The sequence below is a fragment of the Salvelinus alpinus genome, chromosome 1, assembly GCF_045679555.1.
Source record: "Salvelinus alpinus chromosome 1, SLU_Salpinus.1, whole genome shotgun sequence".
Lineage (NCBI taxonomy): Eukaryota > Metazoa > Chordata > Actinopteri > Salmoniformes > Salmonidae > Salvelinus > Salvelinus alpinus.
Genome location: NC_092086.1, coordinates 82,234,451 through 82,252,505, shown reverse-complemented (window position 1 = coordinate 82,252,505; position 18,055 = coordinate 82,234,451). Strand labels below are relative to the sequence as shown.

Genomic DNA, 18,055 nt, shown 5'->3' with positions numbered 1-18,055 from the left:
GCTCTTCAGCACGCAACCTTTGCTGTCAGCCATACCTGTCACAACCATGCTCCACAGTTTAGATTAGAATGGTTGAGAAAACATGACTGGAGGCTTGGTGCCTTGTCAGATCCTCAACAGTCCACATTTCCTTTCAGTTCACCAGATTGATGTTCAAGTCAAATCAAGTGATCCTTCATTATCCAATGAAGGGACATTCATTTGGCTGCTGGTTCTCATCCAAATGGATCTCAGTGATCAATTGTCTTCTTTTAACATCTTTGAATGAAGGACTTGTGTTGAGTACCACATGATCTTAGCAGAGGTCCTTGCTCTATACCCCAATGTTCTGCCCTGTATTCTGCTGTTTTGCGGGTCTCCATTCCCAAAGTAATATGTGATATGATTTGTTCTGCCTCGCGTGGATAAAAATAGCCAGTGGAATTGGTTTCACTGCTGACGGAGCGTTGCTGTTGGATGTGCAGCACTGTTTAGTGTCCGATGAATGTCTTCGCTATTCCTGAGGTTCAGCTCTGAGGTCATTAGCACAATCTATTGCTCTGTGGAGAGCACAGAGTATGAGGCTGTGCTCAACTGTGTTGAAGAGCCCAAAGCTCACAGAAGTCACTGTGACATTAAAACAGGAAGCGGTACTGACCCAGTGAGACAGAGGAGCATCCTTCTCTGAGTAGCTAAATGACCCGCTCCTCTCCCCTGCCCTCTACACCCCTCCCCCTTATATACTACTCATGGGATGGGATGCTGTTTATCCAACGGTAAGAAGGCTTGCTTCCCTAGCCACTGTGTGTGTGTGTGTGTGTGTGTGTGTGTGTGTGTGTGTGTGTGTGTGTGTGTGTGTGTGTGTGTGTGTGTGTGTGTGTGTGTGTGTGTGTGTGTGTGTGTGTGTGTGTGTGTGTGTGTGTGTGTGTTATCCAACGGTAAGAAGGCTTGCTTCCCTAGCCACTGTGTGTGTCTGTGATTCACTTGCCTGTGTGAGTGTGTGTGTGTGTGTGTGTGTGTGTGTGTGTGTGTGTGTGTGTGTGTGTGTGTGTGTGTGTGTGTGTGTGTGTGTTTAATAATACTTTTTCCCAAAGTCTCTGAGGCCATTAGAGAGCTAATAGCCTAATGACTTGTGGCATTCTTTCACATGACATTCCTTTGTCATGCCAATACTCTGTTTTATCCTACATCGATTGAGCCGTGTGAAAAGGCCTATAAACAATATAATAGAGTTATGAGTTGAAACAGTGCCTAATGTCAGACTATTGTAAGTGGTCTTCCTTTGCGTTTGCCAAAACATGTAAGTAGGCTCTGTCTAATAGAGGCTACATGTAGCCTAATTTTCTCGTAATGTAAGGGGTTTCAAATACTTACGTACAATCTGTAATCATTTTTGTGTATATTTTTGTGTGGAAGTAGGAAGTGGGCTAAAACTCTGGTTTTGTTGAGCTATGTAGACTAGAGCCAAAACTCCATCTTGTTTCCTTTAATGGCCCAGTGCAGTCAAAAACGTGATTTCCTGTGTTTTATATACATTTCCACACTATGAGGATGGAATAATATTGTGAAATTGTGAAAATTATGATAATGCTCTTTTAGTATACGAGCTGTTAGAAAAGACCTGACATTTCTGCCTGTTTTGGTGGGATGTAGTTTTGGCCTGCCTGGTGACATCACTAGGTCGTAAATTAGTCAATAGACCAATAGGAAAGAGAGTTCCAAAACTCTCTGCCAATAACAGCTAGTTTTCAGTTTTCCCCTCCCCACTCAGACCACTCCCAGACAGTCCTAGCAAAATTCTTGTTAGAGAAATTGCTCATGCTATGAAGATATTTTTGTATCTTTTTGACCATTTTATTTTCAAACAATCACAGTAGGGTACTTAATTGTTACCCAGAAATGATTTGATATTAAGATTTTTTTAAATGACTGCATTGGACCTTTAAACAAGGCGGCATTGATCAGACTACCCACGCTGTGCGGCGCGCGCTAGTGTCTTCACTTTTGATGAAGGGGGACACGTTGAAGTAGCTATAGCTATAGGCTTCCATAGAAATTATATTTTTGTGACTGATAATCCATTTCCTAACCTGTCGTAATTCGTTAAATGAGAGGACAAAGACAGACAATGCTGCGAGTATACTGCTGATGATAAGGTAAGCGTTCATTGATAGACTTAATTATAATTACCCATCTGAGTTAATTAACGGTATAACCTATACTGTAGGTAGTAATTACTTTACCGATTAAAACGTGACTGATTTTGATTAAATATGCGACTGTTTTGTCCTCGAGCTCGCTATGGAAATGCAATTGATTTATGTATGGCTTTTGAAGTACCGCTCATATTGCGAGTGTCTCCCCCAAATGAACTCGCTCAGAAGCGTCTATTACCGCATTATGAATCCCTCAAGGGTTCAACTGTGGGACATGTAACAGAAAAAATCATATAGACTAGGTTTTTAAAAATTATATATGAAAGTTAACTGAATGTGAAACGGTGTATTTATTATGAACTCATCGGTGTTGGTCTATGCATCATCCATCCATGACGCTACATAGCCACCATCAGTCGGTGTCACACTACTTATAAAGGCTGTAGGCCGATTTATGAAGTCTTCATAAGCACTACATGGTCTAAATGCTTCATGTATCATTTATAAACAGAAAACTAAAATAAAGTGTGAAAATTTGGCATAACCATTTTCAGTAAGAATGTTTTCTGAAGCATATAGGATTTCTTAAGGGTTTATGAGGGCTTCATAATGCCTTAGAACATGGTTCATTTTGGACTGATGTTTTAAAGTTCTGGCAGGATTCAAAACAGAATTTATGCAGAACATGATACATTCTGTTTTCTTGGCATATAAATAACATCACCTAAAATGTGTGAACAGACAACCTATTCCATAGATATCCAAGAGGTCTGGGTCTTTATGGCACAGGAGGTAGTGTGCTTGTGTTTTGACAAAGAATCGCTGGTTCAACCCCCACTCCAGATATTCCACTTCAGTTGCTACATTCTGATGCTCACTTCAATTCTATGAATGTGCAAAGTTCCCCTCCTTCCCTTTGTTTTTCATAACTCTTATCTTTGGGACACAAAAATGTCAGAGTCATGATGATATGATATGAGAGACAGTTAAGCCATAACATTCCATATCTCTACTGTTATATTATGCATGAGAACTTCATCTACCAGTCAATACATGTTTGGTATGCTTTGCCATTGATGTTGGTCAAAGCCTTGTCGTCTTGATCTGAGTGGAATGTTTTTGTTTCATTCAGGCCAGTGTTTGCCTAAGTTACATATATGAATTGGATTTTGGATCTGCCTCAAAGCCACATTGGCCATGTATCTAATTGGATGCTGTTGAACATTCTATTTCTCTGTGTATGTTTTGGTGATGCAGTTACGTTATGTTTATGATTGTTTAATTCTGTCCTCTGTGCAAAACATGTTGTGTGTGTGTGTGTGAGGGAGTTTTAGTTTGCTTAGTGAAATTGCATGTGTGTGTGTTTGGTTATGCTCACTTATTTGTATGGGCATTTATGTTCTGTGTGTGTGTGTGTGTGTGTGTTTGGCCAGCTGCTTTTCTGTGTGTGGGTGGAGTGGTGTCAGAGGTCTGAGCCACTTACAGTTACTTCCTGTCTCTGCATAACGTTGTATAGGAGAGGGGGCGCTGGTCAGGAGTGATCATGTTTCTCCTCTCAATTCACACACACAAAACACACACACACAAACTGTGCTGCAGGCATGAAAATCATCTGCTCAATAGCATAAATTAATTATCTTTTTCCCAACCAGAACTGTATAGGTAATGGACTGCCATAGGAATTGCCATGAAATAACCTAGAAAATGCCCTCTGACTCACTGTCATTAGCAGAAATGTCACTGAAAATATTACAGAAACAGCACTAGAAATGTGCAGGAAATTTAGGGGCAGAAGTCACTGATGCCAAATTGGACTCGCCCCATAGAGAATGTCCATGGTTTGTAAAGCTGAGAGGTCCTTTGGATTTCTCCACACTAACTAGTGAAGTTAGAGAGGCATGTCCTCAATGTCCCTCAGGGCCCTCATATACTCTCTCAGGTTTAGCACACCGTTCATTAAATGTTGAGATGTCGGATGTGCTCTGCTGATTTTTTGGGGGGAGAAAATGACTCAATATTCCTTCTCAAGTTCCTCGAAAATAGAGGAAGGGGAAGTTGTATTAGCTGAGCAATTCAGATCTGGGTGGATATTAAACACCTAGTTTAAAATCTAAAAGATATTAGAATATTTATTCTAGACTCTAAAGACTCCTGCTGTGAAGTGAAAATGTTAGTTTGAATAACAATTATATTTATGTCCTGAGGTCCTATGAGTACAGATTCAGTAAGTTGTGTGGGTATCTGCCATCTTAACTCAGGTCAGAGAGAGAGTGTATGGAATGTGCATAATGGTATCTAGGGACCCATTGGCATCGCAGCCAATGGTTGATGGGATTCTTTAACTTTGTCTTATGAAGCGGAAATAACACCACCTGGTAAGAGAATCTGCATTGGACTGTATCACTGGACGCAGAGCGGGAATCTGAGTGATAAAAGAAAATATGCAGAAATAAGATAGAAAGTTTGCACTTTTTAAAATTCTGATAAGGTAGAAACGTAGTTACATTCTAATTTAATCTGTTGCGCATTGAGTTTTAAAATCCACAAAAAGTAATCAAACCATACCAGAGACTAATGTGGTTGGGATTCACACCAATTTAAATTTTTCCCTACGCATGTAGCTGCTTTTATTGGTCCCAATTCCAATTAACCAGCCATAAATCTGAAGATTGTCGCTCATATAGTGAGGACCTGGCAGTTAACCTTCTCACGTTAAGCTTCTCACACTATCCTTCTGTTAGTAATGGCTTTAAATGCCGTATCTGGCTAGTCACTCACCCTCACTCATCAAATCAAACTTTATTTATCACATACAATTGTAGACCTTACCCTGAAATGCTTACTTACAAGTCCTTAACCAACAGTGCCGTTCAAGAAGAGTTAAGAAAATATTTACCAAATAAACTAAAGTAAAAAGTTACACAATAATGTAACAAACAACACAAAAAAAATAAAAAAAAATATCCCCATTGGCACTGTATAAATTGACTTAAAAATGCATCCCTCCTAAATCCTTCCCTGACAATGTAGCTTGTTCTGTTCCAAACCAAGTGGCGAGGCTGCAGTCGTGCTGAGACACAGACTCCTGATTGTAGCTTTAAGGGATCACAGATAGATGAAAGCATTGGGTGGTCCTTGCTTTCACTTATTCAATCACATCCCACTGGGCACATCACCTCATTTAAATGTGGATAATTGGGTAATATTAAGTTTAGACATTGATCAATGAGATTTACAACCTATATTCATTCACCTACTCAAAAAAACTGTCAAAAGTTAGTTGAATTTCCAACTATCTAAGCACAAGATACATCTCCTTCAAATGTTGATATTTGGTTGCATTGACAACCAAACACAATTCAATATCCCTTTTGAAATACAAAAATACAATTTGAATTGTTAGATACTACTGCACTGTCGGAGCTAGGAACACAAGCATTTCGCTACACCCGCAATAACATCTGCTAAATATGTGTATGTGACCAATAAGATTTGATTTGATTTGATAAATAGCCTATTAACTTGTCGACAAGTTAACAAATTATATGTTGGATTCACGTCTCCAACTCAACCAAAAATGAAAGTTAAAGAATGGAACTAAGCCATTAAGTCAATAAATATCATTACATTTTGAATCAACCAGAGCTTGAAACCCTAGGTGTATTGTATTGTCTATTTTTAGTTGAACTCTTGGTTGAATTTGAACAATAGCTGTTGATGACTTTCCAAATGCTATATAGGCCTATAGTATCATTGATGATATATGAGTGATAAAGTATGGTCACATTTAATTTGCTCTATTAAGCCTACCCTTTTGGAATGACTTTGATATCAACAGTGCATCTATTTCGTTTTTTAAGTGGAGATCTCTGTCTCAACAATCATTCTCACGATAGCACATTGGTAATAGTCTGTGACAGCTATCATAGCTAAGCAAGGCTTGCTTAAAACTCTGAATGGGAGATCAAAGAGTAGTTGTAGGTAGATCAATTCTCCAGTAGGAGGTGCTGCCCAGCCTATTGTTTTTTTTCAGATAGTGGATATAACATTGAAGATCTGACGTTGTTTTTGAAATTTACATTTGGTTACCATGATGCCATCATCGTGTGGTAGATGTCACCCTCAAATGTCACCCTGCCATCATGTCACCCTCAAAATTAACAGTTTACGTTGATGGCTTTTTTTCAAATCCAATGTATTTTCCATGTAGATTCCACGCCACAATACATTGACAAATTACGTTGAAGCAACGTTGATTCAACCAGTTTGTGCCCAGTGGGATACTTGCACTCGAACAGGGCCTTGAGTGAATGAGGACACATTTGATGAGCATCTCAAGCAATGAGACGATGCATTTTGTTATAACATTTTGCACTGTGTTATATTCCAATGATGGATCTTTGATCAGGTGACTATATAATGTTTTTTCCCCCCAGACAATTTACATTTCCTGGAAGGCGACACTGTATTCATACATTATTCAGACATAGGAACCAGCATAGAAGTAGTGATCAAACCTAACTCATACCTCAGTCTCATAATGACGGATGTTCACTGTGACAATATCACACACACACACACACACACACACACACACACACACACACACACACACACACACACACACACACACACACACACACACACACACACACACACACACACACACACACACACACACAGAGTTGGGGGAATGAACCCAAACAAAAACTGTACGAAATGTAAGAACATCAAAATGGATGATATGGAGGATTGTAATTACATAAAATATGTTTGACTGCGGCTCTATCTACTATTGAAAAGCATCCCTTATCCTTGAATAACAGGAGAATCTCCAGACTCATCATAATGTACTGAGTTCGCGACCACACATATCCAGTAAATTACTGTATCTCTGCCAGAATGACAATAAAACTGCTAACACAGACAAATTCTGTGATAACTGTCGTTTTGTGCAGGGTTGGCAGTGACAGTGGGGGGGGGTTGTAGTTTCCTCCTGCCCATGGTGACAGGGCCCCTCACTAGCGTTTGTCACCATTTTTTTAAAGACCATCTCGTCGTGACAGCCACAGCCATTAGAAGATAATTAGGCTGAAATCTCCCTTCGCTCGTCATAAAAGTCCAATCAGTAGAGACGTTGATTCAATGTGAGGCGGCCAGCTGCCGAGGCCTGATCGTCTAGCCCATCTAGCCCCGGCCCTGATACCATTAATTGGACCTCTTTAATATTTATGGATCATCTTTAAGATAAGGAGATATGTATTTCTCTCCTGCTGAGCCCTTATTTCAAAGGATGGCTGTTCAGTGCTAGGTGATAACCCCCTGCCATTGTGCCTGAGAGAAATCTTGTCACATTTTGGCAGCTTATCTGCTAGGCTGCAGACAAGAGCACAGCATGTGTACAATTACAGACTTGGACCTCCTTCATTGAAGACAATGTGAAATAGCAAATAGGTAATTTTCTTTCTCGAGAAAGTCAGCAAATGTTACTATAACGTCAGCGTTAAGGAGTAGTCTTACTCTGGCCTCACTCCTACTTGGGCCTCCTATCCTTTTTTCCAATCTCTTTTTTCTCTCTGTTCAAAGCTTCATTAAACTTTGAAGCTGCATATTTCCCTTCCCGGCCCCCACTGCCAAAGGGCAGTGATGCATGCATCTAAATGGTCAGGGAGGAACCAGATAAGGTGTACTTGCAGTTTACTTCTCCCAAAAAAGCATAATTTTATATTTAACAAAAACCTATCAGTTGAAAGTGATATTCAAACCAGTGCTTGTATCGGACCGGTACACAGTCTTGTATTGATTGTAGTCAGTCGTTGTTAGGGTATTGATGAGTATCATGTTACAGTCTCCCACATGAGACAGGGAGTGTCACATGTTTTTGTTTGAGATTAGGATTTTAGGATAGGCCGTCATATCAGGTAGGAGGGGATGTAAAATGGAGGTGTCTCTATAACAGCACACCAGAGTATCCACTATGAAATAATGAGGGTATCCTAAAATACAACTCAGCTCCCTCATATCTTCTGACCTTCTCTATCCACAGATCTCACCAGCCGAATGCACTGAGGAGGATTTAGAGCAGGATTGAGTGAGGAGGAACTCTCAGTTCTGTACTCGGGATTATTGGGTGTGGTTTAGGGCAGAGCTGACTTAGCCAATCAAACCTGAGGAAGTTCCCCTGACAGCCTGCTGTCCTAAGGGGGTGACTGTTAGATCTGCTTGCACCTACAGTATTCCTCTGATCCACTGGGCCCTCCAGCCGCTCCCTGGTCTCTGATGGAGGGCAGCCCAGAGAAGCAGAAGCCCAGCCCGCGACACCGGCCCAAACCCAGGGGCCCCTCCACACTGACTCTGGGCCAGTCCCGCAGCACAGAGGACCTATCTGAGGGCCTCCCCAGGGCCAACTTCAGGAAGGGCTTCTCCCTACGTAACGTCAGCCTGTGTGTGGTGGACGGGGTCCGGGACATGCTCCAGAGGAGCCGAGGAGCCTCTCCAGAACCCCGTTGCAGGCTCAACGGGGATACGGGAGGGTGTTGGAGTCCCCGCCTGCTGCGTATGCCCCGGGGATCCCGCAGTGCTGCCCTGAGGCCCCTGCCAGCTGAGGTGCAGAGGGAAGGAGCCCTGCGTTACATGGTGGCGGACGACTCACACAGCATGGGCAGCAATGCTCAGTGGCAGAAGTGTCGTCTGCTGCTGAGGAGGATGAGAGGAGGAGGAGAAGGAGGGGTCACTGAAGGGGAGGGGGGCTTCCTGCTGGAGTTCTATGTGCCGCCCAAGGTAGGTTCCCTGGTCCGTGTAGTAGTTGGCTTGAGCTTTGATTGGTTATCTCAAACTGTGAGAAAGGCACAAAGCAGAACCAATCAGTAAAAAAGCACATCCTCTTCATTATCAACGCATCGTTCCAACGACATCAACATAGCCTTTCCAGACTCTGAAGTCAGGAGTACTTCGAGTTAGGTGTCAGCCACTAGTGAACTATATGAATTTTGGTAAAACTACCAGTGAAAAATAGATTTCTAACAGTGATGCAGTGCTAACTTTAACTTGTCTTTTTTCTCTGACCCAGTCGTCCAAGCCCAAATTGAGTGTTCCTCTGACAGCCGTAATGGAGGTGCGGACCACCATGCCCCTGGAGATGCCAGACAGGGACAACACCTTTGTCCTCAAGGTCAGCTTTACTTGTAATGTCAGTACATTTTTATCACAAGTGTACAGTTGAAGTTGAAAGTTTACATACACTTAGGCTGGAGTCATTAAAACGTGTTTTTCAACCACTCCACTTGTTAACAAACTATAGTTTTGGCAAGTCGGTAAGGACATCTACTTTGTGCATGACACAAGTAATTTTTCCAGCAATTGTTTAGAGACAGATTATTTCACTATCACAATTCCAGTGGGTCAGAAGTTTACATACACTAAATTGACTGTGCCTTTAAACAGCTTGGAAAATTCCAGAAAATGATGTCATGGCTTTATAGAAGCTTCTGATAGGATAATTGACATAATTTGAGTGAATTGGAGGTGTATGTGTGGATGTATTTCAAGGCCTACCTTCAAACTCAGTGCCTCTTTGCTTGACATCATAGGAAAATCTAAAGAAATCAGCCAAGACCTCAGAAAAAAATTGTAGACCTCCACAAGTCTGGTTCATCCTTAGGAGCAATTTCCAACCGCCTGAAGGTACCACGTTCATCTGTACAAACAGTAGTTAGCAGGTATAAACACCATGGGACCACGCAGTCGTCATACCGCTCAGGAAGGAGACTCGTTCTGTCTCCTAGAGATGAACGTACTCTGGTGCGAAAAGTGCAAATCAATCCCAGAACAGCCTTGTGAAGATGCTGGAGGAAACGGGTACAAAAGTATCTATATCCACAGTAAAATGAGTCCTATCTTGACATAACCTGAAAGGCCGCTCAGCAAGGAAGAAGCCACTACTCCAAAAGCGCCATAAAAAAGCCAGACTACAGTTTACAACTGCACATGGGGACAAAGATCGTACTTTTTGGAGAAATGTCCTCTGGTCTGATCAAACAAAAATAGAACTGTTTGGCCATAATGACCATTGTTATGTTTGGAGGAAAAAGGGGGAGGCTTCCAAGCCGAAGAACACCATCCCAACCGTGAAGCACGGGGTTGGAGGCATCATGTTGTGGGGGTGCTTTGCTGCAGGAGGGACTGCACTTCACAAAATAGATGGCATCATGAGGGAGGAAATGTATGTGGATATATTGAAGCAACATCTCAAGACATCAGTCAGGAAGTTAAAGCTTGGTCGCAAATGGGTCTTCCAGATGGACAATGACCCCAAGCATACTTCCAAAGTTGTGGAAAAATGGCTTAAGGACAACAAAGTCAAGGTATTGGAGTGGCCATCACAAAGCCCTGACCTCAATCCTATAGAAAATTTGTGGGCAGAACTGAAAAAGCGTGTGCGAGCAAAGAGGCCTACAAACCTGACTCAGTTACACCAGCTCTGTCAGGAGGAATGGGCCAAAATTCACCCAACTTATTGTGGGAAGCTTGTGGAAGGCTACCCGAAACGTTTGACCCAAGTTAAACAATTTAAAGGCAATGCTACCAAATACTAATTGAGTGTATGTAAACTTCTGACCCACTGGGAATGTGATGAAAGAATAAAAGCTGAAATAAATCTTTCTCTCTACTATTGTTCTGACATTTCACATTCTTAAAATATAGTGGTGATCCTAACTGACCTAAGACAGGGAATTTTTACTGGGATTAAATGTCAGGAATTGTGAAAAGCTGAGTTTAAATGTATTTGACTAAGGTGTATGTAAACTTCCGACTTCAACTGTATGTAGGCGTTATGACATAACAGTCAGGGTTACCAAATGCTCTGTATGATGCAGATTTGCGTAATGAACCAAACAGTGAATGACTGGCTGAGTACAGTGTCTATGTAGTTAATTGAGTCCCTCACTCTGTATACACTTGTCAAACACGTCTTTTGTAGTCATCAATGTCAATGCTTTGTGCACAGTGAGTGATAAATATACAGAGATGCAGTTGACAGAGAGACAAATAGTCGGCTGAGGTAAACCACAGACCATATTGTTCAGCTAAGCTCTTGTCAGTAGGCCAAAAGAGGCTTCTAATATGGTACCATCAAGATATGTTCTGCTACATTCACTCAATTATAGGTTGGCCTATATATAGTATATATTGAAATGATCTTATATTCATCAGTGACCTTCAGCCCTGTAAGAACTACGTTTGATAGATAAATATGTGCTGTATAATAGAACTTAACCATCTATATAATTTGGTTTCTTTATACACCTATTTAATACTCTCATATCTACACAAGTGTCTATTTGATTTTGAATGTGCTAATATTGTGCCTAATCCAATGCTTGTGTTGCAGGTGGAGAATGGAGGAGAATACATCCTGGAGACATTAGACTCCCTTCAGAAACACTCCTGGGTGGCTGACATTCAGGACTGCATAGACCCGGGGTAAAGAAAAATACCATTACACTTGCTTCTCTGTGATCTAGGGGTGAATCTTAATGAAGTCTACAAGTGCAGGTAGATTCCTTCCCTTCTCTCTGTTCCTGCACTGATGTGAAAGCAAAATCCCAGTGGGCAACCACGATATTGCTTTCATCTACCTTGTCTTTTCAGATTGACAGAAGACTATTGAGGTGTACCCTATATAGATGATTTTATGCAGTAACAATCAAACCAGTTCCTTCTCATCCCCTGTTTTAATGTGTTTATGTCTTCTTTGTGCAGGGACAGTGGAGATGACATTGAGCTGACGTCTTGTCCTCATGGCCAGTTCCCCTCGGTGTCCACCTGTAACTGTGAGCTCACGGCTCGTGAGTATTTATTCACTTTAATTGGTAATGGTAACTCAGCATCTGACTGTATAGGGTAACTTTCTCTCCATGCTCTCTCTATGTCCACCCAGACATACCCAAGACCCCTCAGCACCGTGCTGGTCCCTGTGGCCCCTCAGGGCCCCGCTTTCGGACCCTGTTGGCCTCCCCTTTGCACCCCACCCATGTCCCCCTAGAACGCTTCCTCCAGTCACTGGAGTTCAACAGGCCTGGAGCAGGTAATGGCCAGCTCTCTATGTGGAAAGGCTGCTTTTTGCTAAGACAATATTGTGATAAAAGGTGCTTATATTATGCTTCTCACCCGTAGGTGAAGGAACACCCCGCTCTGAGATGGACACCTCTCTGACCTGCTACCCATGGTTCCACGGTACACTGTCTCGAGTGAGTGCTGCTCAGCTGGTGTTGGTGGGCGGAGCCCGGAGCCATGGGCTCTTTGTGATTCGCCAGAGCGAGACGCGCCCGGGAGAATACGTCCTCACCTTCAACTTCCAGGGCAAAGCCAAGGTACACTCAGACGCAACCTGGTTCCAAACTAGTCTCTTTATCTGGCCGGCTGCCCATTCACTCAGGGTTTGCGTCACAAGGGCAAAATCTGTCTGTATTTGTCATAGCCCTGCACATGTAAACCACATGCTTCCCGTGCTGAGTATTGGCCATATGGCCTTGATTCATTAAAACAATTATTCACCCAAAGATTCCCTTGTATTCCCCTGCTAGTTCACCCAAATGTATCTAATCTTATGGACACATGAAAGTAGTCTAGCAACGACCCAATATGTGTGTGTTTACTAAGCTACAGCTTAGCATTAGCATTGTTGAACGCAAACCAATAGTAATGGTAGAAATACCTAACGGCATGCCTCTACCTCTCTGTGAGCAGCACCTGCGTCTGTCTGTGGACTCTCAGGGCCAGTGCCATGTGCACCACCTGTGGTTCCAGAGCGTGGGGGACATGCTGCAGCACTTCCACTGCCACCCCATTCCGTTGGAGTCTCGCGGGGCTGCAGATGTCACGCTGCGATGCTACGTCCAGACACAGCGCAGCCGCCCAGGTAACACGTGGGCTAATGCTGTCTTACTGTTTGAGATATGTAAAATGTAGGCTATTATGATTATAATAATGTCCAACATGTCTAATGCCCAAAAACAATCCCTGCATTCCTTGATTCCTGACCCATATCTAACCTCTCATCTTAAATGTGTTCAGTCAAGCATTTACATTATCGAAGCTACAAAAAGGGTTACCTAGCCGAAAAGTGGTTTTCAAAGAAAAAGTAGTTTCAAGCCGACAAAGGAGTCTTTTAGGAAAGATCCACTGGACTAGGCAAGCATAAGGAATTGAGGATCGCTCTTCCAGGCTGATGTCTTTTTGATGATTCGCCACAAGGGAAGGGAGAGGCGAAAGAGACAAAGGGCACTTTTAGTTGTCCTAATCCCCTTTTCTCTGGTCCTCCCTCTGTAGGATTACCTTCTTTACTCAGTGCTGCTCTCTCTTCCCTCACCTGCTCCAATTGTAGCCAATCCTCTCACTGTGGCCAGTACTCAATTGTCATACTCAAGTAAAAGTCTAAAAGTATTTGGTTTTAAATATACTTAAGTATCAAAAGTAAATGCTAAAATGTACATAAGTATCAAAAGTAAAAGTATAAACCATTTCAAATTCCTTATATTAAGCAAACCAGACGGCACAATTTTCTTTCTTTTTTTTTATTGATGGATAGCCAGGGTCACACTCCGACACTCAGACATAATTTACAAACGAAGCATTTGTGTTTAGTGAGTCCGCCAGATCAGAGGCGGTAGGGATGATCAGGGATGTTCTCTTGATAAGTGTGTGAAGTGGACCATTTTCCTGTCAAAATGCAACGAGTACTTTTGGGTGTCAGGGAAAATGTATGGAGTAAAAAGTACATGATTTTCTTTAGTAATGTAGTGGAGTAAAAGTTGTCAAAACTGTAAATAGTAAAGTACAGATACCCAAAAAACGACGTATGTAAAAATACTTTAAAGTACTACTTAAGTACTTTACACCACTGGTAACCCCTCTTAGTGCCAGCCTTTCTGATTTAATTTGGTCTCCTGTTTTGATTTCTACTGAAATATCCTCCTTCACAAATCCTTCCCTATGGATCACTAAAACCAGTCCTCTTGTTTTGTTTTTATCTTAAGATGTTATTTTGTACTATTACCCCCTGAATATAGAACATAGAATATCATATTATTGTAATTGCAATTTCTGACTTGATGCTGCTGTGCTCCAAGCTAGATCTATGGTAGCCTGATCCACCATCCTGACTGCTGCGTTTTATTTTAGTTTCACAACAGAATGTAAGCTTGCGAAATCAGGATTGTCGAACAAGGTTAGATCTATGGTGCATTTTTCTGTGTGTTTCTAACATGTCTCGTGTATCCGTTGGGTTCCTCTTTGCAGAGCTCTGTGTGTCTCGGATGTCCACCCCTACCAGAGAGCCTGGCTGTCGGAACGGCCTCCACCAATTGGCACAATTCTTTCCCGGAGTCTTGCAGCCAGTTGGTGGATCTGTGGACTCTCCTCTCCCCCCCAGTTCCCCTGCTCTACCCCGCATTCTGCCTCCCTTCCCCAGACTAGAGGATGGGGGTGATGGGGGCTTACGGAGTCGCAGTGGCAGCATAGAGCATCTTCTACCGCCCTCTGGTGGCTCAGCTGATGAACAGCAGGAGACTGAGGGAGCACAAAGAACAAGAGCAGTAGAGAACCAGTACTCTCTCTACTGAGGAACCTTGACATCATCTATGACTCTGACAGCATCAGGATCAGATATCTGTTTTGTCAAATGGATTTTGCAGGTGGTGGAACAGGTTTGGAGAGCCTTTACGCACAAAATATATTGATGAATAAAAACAATATAGTGGTTTGATTCATCCTGAAAGTTGTCATATTCAAGTTTAGTCCCTGAAATATTGGATGGTGGTAAAAAGTGTACAACAGGGGTTGAACAATAGTTATAAATCTACCCTAATCCTCACTAATCATGGAACTGTATGACAACAGTCCAGTCGTCGTGAACTGTGCTCCAGGCTCCAGGTTTAACCTGCTACGTGTGGTCTGAGTTCCATAATAATTCAAATGGCTACATGCCCCAAATTATTCCACAACGTTAGCCTACTATGACCCACTAATGCTAGCGACCCTCAGGAAACACACGGACGTGACAGAGTAAAGAAAGGTAAGGTAATGGAATGATGCCAAATGTAAGCTACAAGAAAACAAACACTAAAGTGACACTTGTAAATGTATCTGGGTATTACTGACAGTGGCTCCTGATAGATATTTATGTTAATATTTAACATGATACACATTGTAAAAGAAAATGGTGAAAAGCCCAGGCGTAAGCTGTAATTAAAACATTCTAAAGCGCATACATCAACTCGGCAGGTTCAGCCCTACAGAAGCTTGGGTCTCCAAATTTCATCCATACAATTTATGCGGGCACAATTAAAATGTTGAATAACGGCACAGCTATTTATAGCCTATTTCACTGTCGAAAAGAGGCCGTAAATCATGTCATGTTGATGTGGTTTTCAGTTTGCTTCCATATGGCTGGTTTCACATTCGTCTCCAGGGATCATAAGGAAAAATCATCTAAAACAATTGCTGTGCATTTACAATCCCCTTCTCCAAACGTATTACTCATTTACCTAGCTCTTATCAATAGTTCTTATCAAGTTATACATTACAGTGAATGGAGAATGCTGTTATTTCTATCGGGAAATATTGTTATCTCTAATCGCTCAACCTTATTCATGGTTTCCTCGCCACACCATTTCTTAGACCTCCCCCTCGAATGAATAGCATGCTATTCTCATGCTTAAGTTCAAGGTAAGAATACACATAGAGCTAAAAGTGCATAAAAAGGAAGTAACGTTCCATTTACGCGCGTTTAACTCTGGTCAGAATCGGGTAGGAATGGATGGGGACGTGCAGTGAACTTGAGATAACGACTTGTGATAGTTATCAATGTCATGGAATCTCAGAGCTAACACATGACAAGGAAGAAGAGGATGATACACCCCAGTGGATGGAACTGTTATATTCAACCTCATCCTCTTCATCCCTCCCAGATCTGTCATCCCCTTTGATCAAAAGACTGTGGCCCCGTGTCTGTACCATAATAAATTGATTCTCTAGTGAGTTTCATAAATCCCTTGGCCCCATGGAGTATTACCATTAGTCAACAGGGAGCAATATTAATTTGTAATAAAAACATTCTTACAGAAATGCCACTGTGCTTGCTACTATGAAATGTTGGTGTACCTACCTGAATAAAATTGTATCAAATGCAAAAGAAATGTGATTTTCCTGTGTTGTATATACAGTGCATTCGGAAAGTAGTCAGACCCCTTGACTTTTTCCACATTTTTTTCCACATTTTGGTACGTCACTGCCTTATTCTAAAATTGATTAAATAGTTGATTTTTTACTCTAGTCACCCAAGTTATAGACTGCTCTCTCTGCTTCCGCACGGCAAGCAGTACCAGAGGGCCAAGTCTAGATCTAAAATAACACCTAGTTTTCAGGTTACATATCCCTCCCATCAGGCTCGTCCAATTAGGCCCCTCACTCAGACCACTCCGACAGTCCTAGCAAAATTCTTGCTTGAAAAATTGCTCTTACCTAAGAAGCTATTTTTGTTTCTTTTTGACCATTTTAATTGAAAACAATCAATCATAGTACGGTACTTGAACGTTGACCCAGAAATTATTTGATAATCGCTAGGTTTCCATCCAATTGGACAGATTTATGTGAATAGTCTAAAATCTGCATAAAAACAATATGCGCATTTTCCCACCAGAGGTGTTAACATCAAATTGACTTGTTGCAGATAAAAGCCTGTGCGTGATGAGGTAGTGCACATAAAAATACATTTTGTGGTTAAATTCTCATGTACCAAAAAAAAAGGATTTCAATCGCATTTTGAACTCTACTGATGATTTTTTTTTCACAAAAAATTGCGTTATATAGCAAGTGTGCCCACTCTGGTATTGGCAAGTGCACTAGAGTGTACGCATAGTGATATGATAAGATTATATGGACAAAAGAGCGATAAATATGTTTTTTTAAATGTACGGCAGCCAAGCATCGATTATCATGTCACCAGAATAAGACCCTAGATATTTATTGGAAAGGAGCATTAAGCTCATCATCTTGCACTTTCAACACCCTGTGAAGTTCATTATCATTTATTTAATCTGTAGTTTAATAAACTGCATGCTTTCCCGATGAGTCGTAGTGGAAGGACCACACAATGTCATCGCGTGACTCCAAGTTTACTTCGGTATGATGGTTATTATATCAATATTTGTGCAAAAAAAGCATTTCCAACGACATTTCTTGCATAATTCATTTTACGACACAAAAAGATCTCACCTTGTCTAGTGTTTTGTTTTGCCGACATTTGGAAAGTTTACTGAAAAAAAATCTGTTTCCATCAGGCCTTTCATTTAAAAAAATTATCTGACATGTACTTTACTCGCATAAAAGGTTGGATGGAAACCTGGTTATTGAGATAAAACGGCTGCATTGGACCTTTAAAGAATATTTTTTTGTCACACTGTCCCCTCTAATTCAATCAAGATGCTGTAGGAGACATCTGGTGTTAAAAATATTTGACTACACTACACTAACCAAACACTTATTATTATTCCCCATATTTTAAAGTTCGGTCTTTTAAAATATATACTTACAAGAACATCAATGCATTGCCATTGGGATAATTATAACTCTACTGCCTCTGTAAATTTGCTAACTATAATATTTTTTATATATACATTAAAGCGACCTCAAAAGTAGTGTATATTAGTTCATCAAACATGAATAGGACTACATTTTGAAGTCTGAAAATGTCTGACACACATTGGTCACGTGCATCTCTACTAGACTGAATTGTAGGGCCGGGACGATAACCAGTATCGCGATACTCGTTATTATCGTGGCAAGAAAACAAAACACAAAGCAGATTTCTTCTTTAGGAAAACAGTCCTACTGTTCGAAACAAACATTATGTTGTCATC

General features: G+C 41.4%; 1 protein-coding gene across 1 annotated transcript; it reads left to right on the top strand.

Annotated features, from left to right (window-relative positions):
* The first annotated feature begins 1,779 nt into the window (after positions 1-1,779).
* On the top strand, positions 1,780-14,913 carry LOC139531705 (SH2B adapter protein 2-like). The gene is made up of 9 exons (XM_071328409.1): positions 1,780-2,135; positions 8,182-8,915; positions 9,205-9,306; positions 11,527-11,618; positions 11,898-11,983; positions 12,076-12,222; positions 12,312-12,508; positions 12,885-13,056; positions 14,436-14,913. The coding sequence occupies exons 2-9, from the start codon at positions 8,415-8,417 to the stop codon at positions 14,756-14,758; spliced, it is 1,620 nt and encodes a 539-aa protein (XP_071184510.1). The 5' UTR covers positions 1,780-2,135; positions 8,182-8,414; the 3' UTR covers positions 14,759-14,913.
* Positions 14,914-18,055: the final 3,142 nt, after the last annotated feature.